Genomic DNA, 14431 nt, shown 5'->3' on the forward strand with positions numbered 1-14431 from the left:
CATTTACAAAAATTAAAAAAGGATGGAGGTCTTGCTCTGCCTAATTTCAGAATGTACTATTGGGCTGTTAATATACGTTATATGTGTTCTTGGTTATATTGGACTGATAAAAATGAACAACCACCTTGGGTTGATTTGGAATTGAAAGCTGTGAAACAATTTTACTTAACTTCGTTATTAGGAGCTTCTTTACCTGTACAACAAAATTTCTAATCTAAATTTATATCCTGTGATTAAGCAGTCATTACAAATTTGGTACCAGTTTTGTAATTTTTTTAATCTCAAAAAATTTGACCTTCTTAGTTTAATTTATCAAAATTATTTATTTAAACCTTCACTAAGTGATCCTACTCTTTTTCTTTGGAGGAATAAAGGAGTCTATTCCTTCATGGATATGTTCCAAGGAGGCCGATTGATAGAAATTAGTAACTAAATACACTCTCTCGTACTCACATTTCTTGCAATATCTTCAGGTCAGACATTTCTTACAAGAATATTTAAGTAATTTTCCATATATATACAGAATTCTGACCTGTTAGACATTATTTTAAAAATAAATCCTTTAGTGAAAGGTTTTATTGGGAAAATTTATAATTTACTATTACAACAGTCCAATTATCCTTCACTTAAGATAAAGGCAAGATTGGGAAAGAGAGCTTAACATGACCCTGATAACAGAGGATTGGTTGCGAATTTTGAAGTTGGTTAACTCTTCTTTGATTTATGCCAGTCACTCTTTAATTCAATTTAAAATTGTACATCGTTACTATTTGACAAAGGAGAGACTGTCTAAAATATTTCCTAATGTTGATAGTCAGTGTGATAGATGTAAAACAGAGACAGCTACATTGACACATATGTTTTGGTTGTGTTCTGTATTGAAGCAGTTCTGGAAATCTATTTTCTCTACAATTTCTAAAGCTTTAAAAATTAATTTACCACCTAATAAGTTGGTAGTTTTGTTTGGTATAATCCCTCAATATATTCATTGTATTTCTATATCAGACCAATATGTAATTGCATTTGTTACATTATTGGCCAGAAGGGATATTTTATTGAAATGGAAAGATGCCACTGCTCCCACTTTGATACAATGGTTCTCTCGGGTGATGCTATGTCTTAGTTTGGAGAAAATCAGAAGTCGAACTTTTGATCCTCGATTTGACTTTGAGAAAAGGTGGGGTTCTTTTGCCTGCTACTATCATCTGATTTGAGTTAATTAAGATGGTTTCCTTCTGATTCTTGTTTAAATGGATTTGAGTTGGCGGATTGATGTTTTTCTTTTATGGAAGCTTGTATGGCATATAGCTCCGGGGCTGTGCTCCCAATGAAGTTTTTTTTGTTGTTTTTTTTTGTTTTAGTTAGTAGGGGTTCTTTTTTCCTTCTTCCTTTTTTCCAAAAAAAGGACAGTTTTAACACTTTATTTTTTTTCTTCTTATTACTGATATATTGTTTAGCTTTGTTAATCAGTTATTTGGTAATTTAATTCCTCATTGTACATGTTGACATGTTGACTTGATTAATGTATTTTTTTTGTTGATCTTCAATAATAATGAATAAAAAAGATTTTAAAATGAAATAATGTGATTTGACTGTAGAAGAGGTTCGCTAGGATGTTGCTTTAGCTGGAATGTTTTACTTATGAAGAATGACTGGCTTGTTTTCACTGGAGCACATGAAGTTGAAGGGGGAACTTCATAGAGGCATACAAAATTGAGAAGCACAAAGTAGTTAGTGAGAACTTTCCCCCCATGGCAGAGGAGTCTAAGGTGATGGAAGGTATAAATTTAAAGTGAGGAATAAGAGGATCAGAGAAGATCTGAGGAAGAGCATTTTCACCCAGTGGATAGTTGCAATCTGGAAAGCACTGCCTGAGAAACTGGAGGCAGGTACTCCCACAACATTTAACTAGCATCTGGGTCACCTGAATCACTGTGGTGCAGTGGACAACACATATTGTGCTGAAGGGTGGGATTGGAAAACAGAGGTACTACATATTCATAGACATAGGCATAGACATGATGAGCTGTTCTGCTGTATAACTCAATAATATGTGGTGAACTGCTTGTCCATTTGATTGATAGTCAGGTTTTTAAAGGAATGTGAGAGCCTGAGTACTCTTTAAAAAGTTTTTTTTAAGTCAAAGAAGTTGGTAATGGAAAGCTTTCCCAAGTATTATTACAGCTAGTAATTTGTTAGCTAAACAAGGTGCAGCTAATAATTTGTAAGAAAAGAGCAGCAAATATTTCATTCATCTGGGCTTGAACTTCACTTTACAAGGTACTTTTTTAAAGTCTGCAAATGGCACAAATCCCATAAGTGTAAAAAAATAATGACACAAATAGTAACAGATATGAAGAGGCATAATGGTAATGCATTTTGCATGAAATTTAAAACTAGTGCAAATACATTTATGCAGTTAGAAATTTAAAGCTGGTTGGGCTTTTAATTGAGAAATCCTCAGAAGGGCAAAAAATATTGGTTGACGATTCTTATTGTGTAAATTTTATTTTGTAAACAGAAGGAATCCAGGTAATACGTTGTTAAGATTCAATTCTCAGATAGTTTGAACATTTATCAGCATAAGGGACTGAACAGCTTGAATTGAGATTATTTTAAAGTCAGCTTATGACTGCTGCTGAATTCTTTTAAAAAATATAGTGAATTACTTATGACTTAGTTACAACTGAACTGAATTTCTAGAGATTAAATAAGGTTAGTTGAATATTAAAAGAATAATTTGCCATTAATATATATATTTGTTTTGTAATGATTCCTCTGACAGGCCGGTGTGGAGGACCCCAGTTTTGCCCATTATTTGCTGGTAGAGCTGACAAGAGCGTTCCTTGCTTATGCAGATAATGTTCGAGCTCAGGACTCAGCTGCTTATGCCATTCAGGTATGTGGTTGGGTAATTTCCATACGAACCTTTGGGAGAGAATTGTGTTGAGTAATAGGGAGGGAAATTGACCCAGGTACTTTATAATTTGTTCTTTCCAAAAAATAATTTTTAATACAAAAAAATCAAAAAAATGAAAATTTGAGTGTGAATAGTTCACAACATGAATGTGTTTTCATGGATTCTAATACAGTTAATTAGATTAGATAATTTTCTCTTGTAGCATCAGCAAAGACAATCAGACAGCTTTCAAATCTGTTGGTAGGATCGTAAGACGTAGGAGCATAATTAGACCATTCAGCTCATTGAATCTACTCTGCCATTCCATCATGGCTGATTTATTATACCTTTCAACTCCATTCTCCTTAGTCATTGACACCTGACCGATCAAGAACCTATCACCTCCACTTTAAGTATACCCAATGACTTGGCCTCCAGAGTCATCTGTGGCAATGAATTTCACAGATTCACTAACCTCTAGCTTAAGAAATTTCTCATCAACTCTGTCTTAAATGAACATACCTCTATTCTGAGGCTGTGCTGTCTGATCCTAGACTCCCCCACTAAAGGAAATATCATCCCCTCGGCCTTTCAATATTTGATAAGTTTCAATGAGATCCCCCCCCCCTCATTCTTCAAAACTCCAACAAGTACAGGCTCAGAACCATCAAATGCTCCTCATATGTTAACCCTTTCATCCCAGGGATCATTCTCATGAATCTCCTTTTGGACCATCTCTGATGGCAGGATGTCTTTTCTTAGTTAAGCGGCTCAGAACTGCTCAAAATACTCAAAGTGGTCTGACAAGTTTCCTATAAAATCTCAGCATTACATCCTTGCTTCTATAGTGCCTATAAAAAGTATTAACCCCCTCCCTTGGATGTTTTCGTGTTTTATTGTTTCACAACGTTGAATCACAGTGGATTTAATTTGGCTCTTTTTACACTGATCAATGGAAAAAAACTCTTTCTTGTCAAAGTGAAAACAGATCTTTACAAAGTGATCTAAATTAATTGTAAATATAAAACAAAAAGTGCATGACTATGAGTATTCACCCTCCCCCATCACAAATCATCACCGTGCAGCCATTTGGTTTTAGAAGTCACATGATTAGTTAAATGGAGATCACCGTGTGCAATCAAGGTATTTCAAATGATTGCAGTAAAAATACACCTGTCTCTGGAAGGTCCAACTGCTGGTGAGTCAGTATCTTGGCAAAAACTACACCATGAAGACAAAAGAACACTCCAAGCAACTCCGTGAAAAGGTTATTGAAAAGCACAAGTCAGGAGATGGAGATAAGAAAATTTTCAAGTCACTGAATGTCACTTAGAATACAGTTAAGTCACTCATCAGGAAATGGAAAGAATATGGCACAGCTGTAAATCTGCCAAGAGCAAGTCGTCCTCAAAAATTGAGTGACCCTGCAAGAAGGGGACTAGTGAGGGAGGCCACCAAGAGACCTATGACAACTCTGGAGGAGTTGCAAGCTTCAGTGGCGGAGATGGGAGAGACTGCGCAAACAACTGTTGCCCAGGTGCTTCACTAGTCACAGCTTTTTCGGAGAGTGGCAAAGAGGAAGCCACTGTTGAAAAAAAACTCACAAGAAATCTTAGCTAGAGTTTGCCAGAAGGCATGTGGGAGACTGAAGTCAGCTGGAAGAAGGTTAAAGGTATGAAGAAAATAAAACTGAGCTTCTTGGCCATCAGACCAAACGCTAAATTAGACATGAGCCAAACACCGCACACTATTAAAAACACACTATCCCTGCTGTGAAGTATGCTGGTGGCTGCATTATGTTGTAGGGTTGCTTCACTGTAGTAGGCACTGGAAGACTTGTGAAGGTAGAGGGTAAAATGATTGCAGCAATATACAGGGAAATCCTGGAGAAAAACTTAATGCAGTTTTGTAACAGAACTGCGACTTGGGAGAAGATTTGTGTTCCAGTAAGACATAAAGCCAAAGCTACACAGAATGGCTTAAAAACAACAAAGTTAATATCATGGAGTGGCTGTCAGAGTCCAGACCTGAATCCAATTGAGAATTTGTGGCTGGACCTGAAAAGGGCTGTTCGCTCACGACCCCCATGCAATCTGACAGAGCATGAGCAGTTTTGTAAAGAAGAATGGGGAAAAAATTCAGTGTCCAAATGTATAAAGCTGTTAGAGACTTATTCACACAGACTCTAGGCTGTAATTGCTGCCAAAGGTGCATCTACTATATGCTGACTTGAAAGGGGCGAATACTTATGCAATCAATTATTTTGTATTTTATATTTATGATTAACTTAGATCACTTCGTAGTCCTGACGAAGGGTCTCGGCCTGAAATGTCGACTGTACCTCTTCCTAGAGATGCTGCCTGGCCTACTGCGTTCACCAGCAACTTTGATGTGTGTTGCTTGAATTTCCAGCATCTGCAGAATTCCTGTTGTTCACTTTGTAGAGATCTGTTTTCACTTTGACATGAAAGTATCTTTTTCTGTTGATCAGTGTCAAAAAAGCCAAATTAAATCCACTTTGATTCAATGTTGTAAAACAATAAAACATGAAAACTTCCAAGGCAGGTGAGTACTTTTTATAGCCACTATATATTCTAATTCTCTTGAAATGAATGCTATCTTAGCATTTGCCTTCCTTTCCACCAACTCAACCTGCAAGTTACGCCTTTAAGGAATCCTGTACAAGGACTGCCAAGTCCCTAGGCACCTTTTCTCCTCATTTGGAAAGTAGTCTTCACCTTTATTCTTTCTACCAAAGTGCATGACCATACATCTCCTACGCTATATTCTATCTGCCACTTCTTTGCTCATTCTCCCAGCCTAAGTGCTTCTGCAGACTCTGCTTCCTCAATACCACCTGTCTCTCCTCTAAGCCCTGTATCTTCACAGCCCTGGCCACAAAGCCATCAATTCTGTCATCCAAATCATTGACAACAGGTGAAAAGCGGTCCAAACATAGACCCCTGTGGCACACCACTTGTCACCGGCAGCTAACCAGAAAAGGCTCCCTTTATTCCCACTCTTTGCCTCCTGCCTATCAACCAATCGTCTATCCTTGCTCAAACAAGAGAAAATCTGCACATGCCGGAAACCCGAGCAACACACACAAAATGCTGGAGGAACTCAGCAGGCCAGGCAGCATCAATGGAAAAGAGTAGAGTTGATGTTTCGGGCTGAACTAGCTTCTATCCTTGCTAGTATCTTTTCTGTAATACCACAGGCTCTTATCTTGTTAAGCAGCTCCTGTGCAGCACCCTGTCAAAGGCCTTTTGAAAATCCAAGTACACAGCGTCCACTGACTTTCCTTTGTCAATGCTACCTGGTATTTTCTCAAAGAATTCCAGCAGATTTGTCAGGCAAGATTTTCCCTTAACAAGCTTATGCTGACTTTGGCCTATTTTATCATGTGCTTCTAAGTACTCCAAATCTTCAATCTTACTAATGGACTTCAACTTCTTCCCAACCACTGAGGTCAAGCTAACTGGCATATAATTTCCTTTCTTCTTCCTCCCTCCCCTCTTAAAGAGCGGAGAAAAGTTTTTAATTTTCCAGTCCTCTGAACCATTCCAGAATCTTGAAAGATTCTTGAAAAATCATTACTAGTGTCTCCGCAGCCTCTCAAGCTACCTCTTTCAGAACCCTGGGGTGTAGTCCATCTGGTCCAAGTGACTTATCTACCTGTAGATCTTTCAGCTTCCCAAGCACATTCTCCTTAGTAATAGCAACTACACTCAATTCTGACCACTGACATTCTGGAATGTCTGGCATACTACTAGTGTCTTGCGCAGTGAAGACTGATTCAAAATACTTAAATTTGCCCGCTGTTTCTTTGTCCCCCACTACTACCTCTCCATTGCCATTTTTCAACTGTCTGATATCCACTTTCTTCTCTCTTTTGCTGCTTATATATCTGAAAAGGCTTTCGGTATCCTCTTTCATATTATTGGCTTGCTTACCTTCGGTCCATGGCCTCGTCTACTGCCGTGATGAGGCCACGCTCAGGTTGAGGAGCAACATCTTATATTCCTTCTGGGTAGCCTCCAACCTGATGGTATATACATCGATCTCTTGAACTTCTGGTAATTGCTGCCCCTCTCCTTCACCATTCTCATTCCCATTCCCATTTTCCTCACTCACAGTATTTCCTTACTTGCCTTCTGGTGCTCCTTCACTTCCCTTTCTTCCTTGGCCTTCTGTCATCTCCCATCAGATTCCCTCTTCTCCAGCCATTTATCTCTTTCGCTAATTGACCTCCCAGCTCTTTACTTCACGCCTCCCCCTCTCCTGGTTTCACTTATCATCTACCACCTTGTATTTTTTCCTGCCTTCGCCATCTTCTTAATCTGGCTTGTTTTTTCTCCAGTCCTGATGAAGGTTCTTGGCGTGAAATGTTGACAATGTACTCTTTTCTATAGATGCTGCCTGGCCTGCTGAGATCCTCCAGCATTTTGTGTGTGTTGGTTGGATTTCCAGCATCTGCAGATTTTCTCTTGTTTACCTTCAATATTTCATTTTTTTTCCCTTATGGCTTTGTTGGTTTTTGAAAATTTACCAATCCTCTAACTTCCCAATATTTTTAGCTGTACTATATGCCCTCTCTTTTGCTTTTATCTGTCTTTGACTTTCTTTGTCAGCCACGGTTTCATCATCCTCCCTTTTGAAAACTTCTTCATCTTTGGAATGTATCTACCCTGCACCTTCTAAATTGCTCCCAAAAAAATTCCAGCCGTTGTTGTTCTGCTGTCATCTTTGTCAGTGTCACCAATCAACTCTGGCCAGCTCCTCCCTCATGCTTCTGTAGTTCTCTTTCCTCCACTGTAATACTGATACACCTGAGTTTAGTTCCTCCCTCTCAAACTGCAGGATGAATGTTATCATATTATGATCACTGTCTCCTAAGGGTTCCTTTACCTTAAGCTCTCTAATCAACTCCAGTTCATTACACAACGCCCAATCCAGAATTGTATTTCCTCTTAGTGGGCTCAACCACAAGCAACTTTAGGGGGAAAATGTTCTGTAAAAAGGAATGGTTCTATCTAGCCAAAACAGTGTAAAAAAAAAACCCTTTAAATTAGCACTTATTTATAATGTACATTTCAGAGGTAAGTTCATGTTGATTCCAGTAGAACGTTATTCATTTTGTGTGGCGCGTGGCCATGTGGTTAGGGTGTTGGACTAGCGATCTGAAGTCGTGGGTTCGAGCCTCGGCCGAGGCAGCATCTGTGTCCTTGAGCAAGGCACTAAACCACACAATGCTCCAGTCTACCCAGCTGAGAATAGGTACCGGCAAAAATGCTGGGGGTTAACCTCGCGATAGACTGGCGTCCTATCCAGGTTGGGGGGGGGGGGTCTCATACTCTCAGTTGCTTCATGCTGTCTTGGTTCCTCTGAATTGTTATTGCAGCTGCCTCCACCACTTCGTCTGGGATTTTAAGATCTCTGTGTGGAAAGGTTTTCCCCTTTCAATGTCCTACCTCTCACCTGAAAGCTATACCCTCTTGCTTTAGGCAACACTACAATGATGAGAAAAAGAATCCTTACAATTTACCCTGTCTGTATCTCATATACCTCTCATAATTTTAAATATGTTCCACTCATTTGTCAGTACTTTTCACTTGAGGTAAAAGAAACCTAGCCTATCCAATCTTTACATGTAACTAAAGTCCTCCAGTATAGGAAACATCCTGGGGAGTCACTCCTGCACATTCTCCAGCACAATCTCGTCCTTCCTATAGAACTGCACAATATTTCAAGAGTGGCCAAACCAATGGTTTGGTAAATTTCAGCATGACCTTCCAATTCATATATGTCACGCCCCATCCGCTGAAGGCAAGCATGCCTCTTGCCTTCTTTACACTCTTGTGCAGTTGTGTTGCCACTTTCAGGGCATCTTGGATTGCTACCCCAACTTCTCTGTTCATTAACTTTCAGGCCCAACCGTTCACTGTACCCTTAAAAAGCTGATGCTGAGCCACCACTTTAACTCATAGTCCTTCTGGTGAAAGTACCAAACTACTGTTTGGTCTGTAGTTCCAGGATTTAGAACTTGTAACGTTTGTTTCTAGAGCCAAACACGAAATTCTCATTATCTCAATTGGATCCACTACCATCCAAGGAAACATCTCATAAACAGAAGCTGCTGGAACTATAAGAACATTGCTTGATAAATTACAATAGTTGTGTTTCGCTAATTTTGGTTGTGTTATGTTAAATATTAATAACATTGAACTTTTAGGAACTGCTACAGTTATATAAATGCAAGGAAGGAAAGACCGACTGTCCAGGGCGCAGATTGTGGAAGAGTTTTCCAGAGCACGTACAGGAAATACTGGAGCCGCATCTAAACACAAGGTAATCTAATCTTCTTTTATCATGCAAAACGGCATTTTTTCAAGCAATTTTGCTGTACCAAAGTTGTTCACCTCAGCAGTTTTCAGGCTTTATTTCTTTCTCTCTTTCTATTTCTTTATTCTCCCATTTTTTATTTCCACTTCTTTATTGTGTCTCTGATGAATTGCACTGGAAGACTGATTTTAGAGTCCAACCACTGAAATGGCACTATATTTACATCAGTATCCTGCTTGATGTACCACATAGAGTGTTGATTTGTTATAGCAAGTCATGGTTCTGGATTATGAATATTCATAGATATATGTAATTTTTTCAAAGAACCATGAGTGCAGACCATTCTGGGAACTGATAATAGCCATTCCATGTTTGACAGACCACCTAGATCCTGTGGTCACTCTCATCTCCTGTTGGATATGATGGAAGCTGCTGTCTCTACTGCTCAGCTCCCCCAGCCCAGAGTTCTCAATGTTAGCAAGCTCAATAACCGTTGCTAGTCATGTGATAAGGCTTACCTACTTGTAGTACTTCTGTCTTTGTAACAGTAAATTTTATTTTGCTCACTATTTAAACCCATAAACTATTTTTACATTTCATAATAATCTTGAAAGGTAGTGAAGTAGAAACAGACAGGTAGATGGAAATGACAAGGATGAAATGGATAAAGTTCAGTGTGCAATTTTAAAAGAAGTGAATGAGTTATGTTTATGCTCAATTCTTGAAGTGTGGCAAGGTTGGCTAACTGCAATCACAGCCCAAAATTCCCAATGTTTTATTATCAGAAGATGCAAAGCATGCAGACTCTAAATACAGTTCTTGTTTGGTCCCATTTTGTAGAATTGTGTTTCATTCTAATAACCGCATTTCAGAATCCGATGCTTTTAGGGAGGACTTGGAAGAGATTGCAGTCATGTGAATGAACTAGAATAGTTAATTTTAACAGAGAAGGTTAAGAGGAGGTGTGATAATGTTGTTCTAAATCATAATGAGTTTTGACAGAGTACAGAAAATAAAAGAAAAATATTTTTTCTTTTCTAGTGGCTGAAGGTTCAGATTGGAGATGATTATATAAATATCCTGAAATAACATAAAGGAAAATTATTCACTGAAGTGGTTAGGATTTCATTTGCATTGCCTGATAAACCTGTAGTGTTGGATAGTGCTCCATTAGTAGTCTTCCAAAAGTCAGAGTAAATTTATTATCGTCATATACTACCCTGAGATTCATTTTGTTGAAGGCATTTACAGGAAAATAAAGAAATCTGATAGAATTTATAACAACTTTACATAAACAAAGTCTGATTAAACAAGAGAAGTTAAATTGTGTAAATAAATAACTAACTATCTAACTAACTAACAACAAACAAACAATACTGGGAAACTTAGTTGAAGAGCCCTTGGAAGTGAGCCTGTAGGGTGTGGAATCAGTTCAGAGTTGAGGTGAGTGAAGTTATCCATGCTGATTCAGGAGCCTCATGGTTGTAGGGTAATAATTGTTCCTGATATGGTGGCGTGGGACCTAAAGTACCTCCTGCCCGATGGTAGTTAGGAGAAGAGAGCATGCCCTTGGATGGTGGGGTTCCTTGATGATGGATGCTGCTTCCTTGTGGCACTGCTCCTTGTAAATGTGCTCAATAGTGAGGAGGGCTTTTCCTGTGACTGTATCCACCACTTCCTGGGCATTGGTGTTTCTATTAGGCAGTGATACAAACAGTCCAGATCCTCTCCACTTTCTTTGTGATGGTACTTAGGTACTGGTCCCAGGACAGATCGTCTGATAGGATAATGGCAAGGAATTTATAGTTTTTGACTCTCTCCACCTCTGATCCCCTAATGAGGACCTCTGGCATTTTCCTCCTGCAGTCAAGTTGAATAAATATTTGAAAGAGAAAACATTTCATTCCTTTTCAAGAGAGGAAAATAATTCTAATAGATAATATATACATAGAACATAGAGCAGAGCAGTATAGGGGTAGGCCTTTTAGCCCACAGAGTCGGCATTGGCCATGATGTTAGTCTAAGTTAGCTCCAGCTGCTTGCAGTGGTCTCTGTCCCTCCATGTTCTCTGCCTGTTTATGTGATTGTCTGAATGGCCCTTAAATGTTGCTATTGCATCTGCTTCTACCACCTTCACTGGTGGTTACCACTGTACTGTAGGGGAAGAAGCTTTTGTCACAAATCTTCTTTATACTTTTCTCCTCTCACCTTAAATCTATGTCCTCTGGAATTTGTGACATTTCCACCCCGGCAGAAAGATTCTCACTAAAAGTGCCTGTCCTAATTTTACTGTATAAACTTATATCAGGTCTCATCTCAGCTTCTGACATGTCAGAGAAAATTATACAAGGTTGTCCAACCTCTCCTTCTAGCCAAACCTCTCCAATCCAGGCAACATCCTGGTGAAGGTCTGTACCTTATACATTTACTCCACATCCTTCCTGCAGTGTGGCTATTGGATAGGAACATAAATATGTTGCCAGTAGCTGTGTAAGAAAAAAGCCTCACAATAAGTAATTGAAAATAAATGTATTATTGAGAGACGTGGATATAGCAGATCTATTTATTTAAAATACACTTGTCCTTTTAAAGGTATAAAAGTTCTCAGAAGACTTGGGACTGGGTCAGCATTAAGAAGCCATTTTACCTTGGTAAGCATGACAGAAATTTTGCGGAGTGGTCAGCAACATGGGCTGGCTACCTGACAACAAAGGTGAGAATGTTGATATTGGATTAATAACAAATTAGTCTTACATCTGTCTTGCCTTCTCCTCATATATACGTAAAGGACGTAGTGTTGTGTTAAATCTTTTGCCAATGATAGATCTTTTAATATTATTGAACTGAAAAATGTTCTCATTTGATGGAGAGAGCAGTAATATACCACCTTGTTTGTGCATCCACGTTCATCCACAGCATCCAAAAATGGTCTTTTGAATGCAGCTTGACATTTTTTTCAAGAAGCACCATTAAGTTATTAAAACTGCATCTGAGTTAACACTACGTCTGTTCCTTTCACATTATTGGTTGGAAATAATATGATTAGCTGATGGCCCTTATCATGTTTTCTTTCCTACCCCTCCGACCTATATCTTGTGTAGTAATATGTGACATCCTCTGTTAGGCGGGGTCAACCATGGATGCTGCGTCCTAGCTGTCTACATTATATGCAAGCTGGGATAGTATGATATGGAGAGCAAGCAGTTGCCCGTACAGCAGGCTTCTCCCCCTCTCCATCAGCTGATAAGCGAAAGGAATGGCAAACACCAATGTAGTTTGGCACCTGCAGCATCACAGGAGTTGTTAGTCAAACGTTGAAGGATTGCCTTAGGGATTCCAGCTTAGGATTTTCCCTCGGGGCTTACTCTCAAAGCCTTCTCCATGAGTGGGTATAGCCGCAAGGCAGCAGAGATTTGAGATTAGAGTTTTCCTTCTCCTGGATGAGCTGCCAACCATGCCTGATGAGATCCATCTTCCTGAACTGGCTGGTTTTAAGGCGCCAGTGACCCACCTTTGCTCCTGTCAGTAGAAGCAGTTCCGCCGGGCTGAGCAGCTAAGCCACACATGAAGGTCAGGAGCTGGATGGGTATCAGAGACTATTTGAGATGCACACCATTGGGAGCATTTAATGGGTAGAGGGAGCTTAACCCCACTCCAACCCCAGCTATAACAACGTAAAGGAACTATAGTAATACATTGCACTCTAAAGTTGAAACATATAAAGTTTCTGCCTGTGATAGCTATCGTTCTGTAGCTAATCAATATTAGAGTTCAGCTTGAATTTTTAGGAAGAACCTGTTAAAATCATTTGAATTTAAGATGTTTTAAGCAAAAAATAGTCGACAGTACATTGTGCTCGAAGTGTAATATCTGGGTATTCTTTTAAAGGTTCGACATGAACTAGCTGGGAAAGTCTTTGATTGTTGCAGTTTTATCATGAAACACGACTTCAAAGTGACGATCTATCTGCTACCTCATATTCTAGTTTATGTTTTACTTGGATGTAATGAAGAAGATCAACATGAAGTGAGTAGCTCGTAACAGTTTGGAAAAGCTGGCAACTACACAGAATTCTCAGTTCATTACAAAAATCATCATTCTGCTTTTGTTTTGCACAAGTACCATAATAGTAAAGGCAGCTTGTTACTCAACTAGCTTTGAGAATAGAAAGAAAAGACAATTCTAGACAATATTCATATTTCAAAGGTTATTCAGTTGCACTATTTAATGCCGTTTTCCTTACTGTAGTGTATAAAAATGCTGTGAAGTTTGACCCGATCCATGTCACTGTTCACTGTACAGTGTTTGGCTGAGGGTAAAAAACAAGAGTACATTCTAAACCAGTAGACAGTTTAAATTGCTGATCTTTTGCAGGAAATTATGGGATAAGGTCTATTTACAAAAATAATTTAAAGAAAAAATATCTTTTTGGTATCATAGCACAGAACTATTTGAAAATAAATATTAGAGTGATCTTTGAAGCTAGTATTTTAAAATGTATTTTAATTGAAGTTTACATTTTGTTTTAGTTCTGGTATATATAGCAAAATTGGGTAAATGCTGTAGAATATAAGCAATATAATGAATCAATCTTATTGTAAACAAGAACCTTATAGTTGTTTAATTTGCTGTGGACAATTTGTGAAATTGTCTATTTAAAGTTTATTGTTTTCTTGAACCTATTGACTATTTAGGAATTAAAATGCTGACCATAGAAGAAATGAATCATAGTGTTACCTTCGCACTTAATCTAATTAAATTAGTTGAGCTAGTTGAAAACAAATGGTCATTAAAATCTTGTGGATTAACATATTATTTCTGCTGCAGGTCTACTCTGAGATGATGGCTGTCCTAAAACACGATGAAGCCTGGGACAGGAGGTTGCAGGACAGTGCATCAGATCTGAGTCAGTTGAGTACACAGACTGTTTTTTCTATGTTGGATCATCTTGCACAGTGGTCGAGGCACACACTTCAGGCTCTCAGTTCTGACAAAAGTGGAAGCCGATCCAGCAAGGACAGAGGGGGCCCCAATGGTGAGTTCTTAAAAGTAATGTAACTCTGATTGTTCTTCAAGAGCTAGAAATTGTTTGAGGGCTTTGTTCGTAGCTATTTCAAAATGAGGATATCAAACATTTAATTAAATATGGAATAACTTATGTTTACAATTTCAGATTAATGGGTCTAA

At 38.6% G+C, this 14431-nt stretch overlaps 1 protein-coding gene across 3 annotated transcripts in view; it reads left to right on the top strand.

The window, feature by feature from the left end:
- atr (ATR serine/threonine kinase) overlaps window positions 1–14431 on the top strand; it is a 134200-nt gene that overhangs the window by 76138 nt on the left and 43631 nt on the right. For all 3 annotated transcript variants that reach the window (XM_063045415.1, XM_063045416.1, XM_063045414.1), the window contains 5 exons: window positions 2786–2899; window positions 9135–9250; window positions 11837–11957; window positions 13133–13270; window positions 14072–14279. In XM_063045415.1, the coding sequence (XP_062901485.1) occupies window positions 2786–2899; window positions 9135–9250; window positions 11837–11957; window positions 13133–13270; window positions 14072–14279 (697 nt within the window). The remainder of the gene's footprint in view (window positions 1–2785; window positions 2900–9134; window positions 9251–11836; window positions 11958–13132; window positions 13271–14071; window positions 14280–14431) is intronic.

Source organism: Mobula hypostoma, chromosome 4 (assembly GCF_963921235.1).
Source record: "Mobula hypostoma chromosome 4, sMobHyp1.1, whole genome shotgun sequence".
NCBI lineage: Eukaryota > Metazoa > Chordata > Chondrichthyes > Myliobatiformes > Myliobatidae > Mobula > Mobula hypostoma.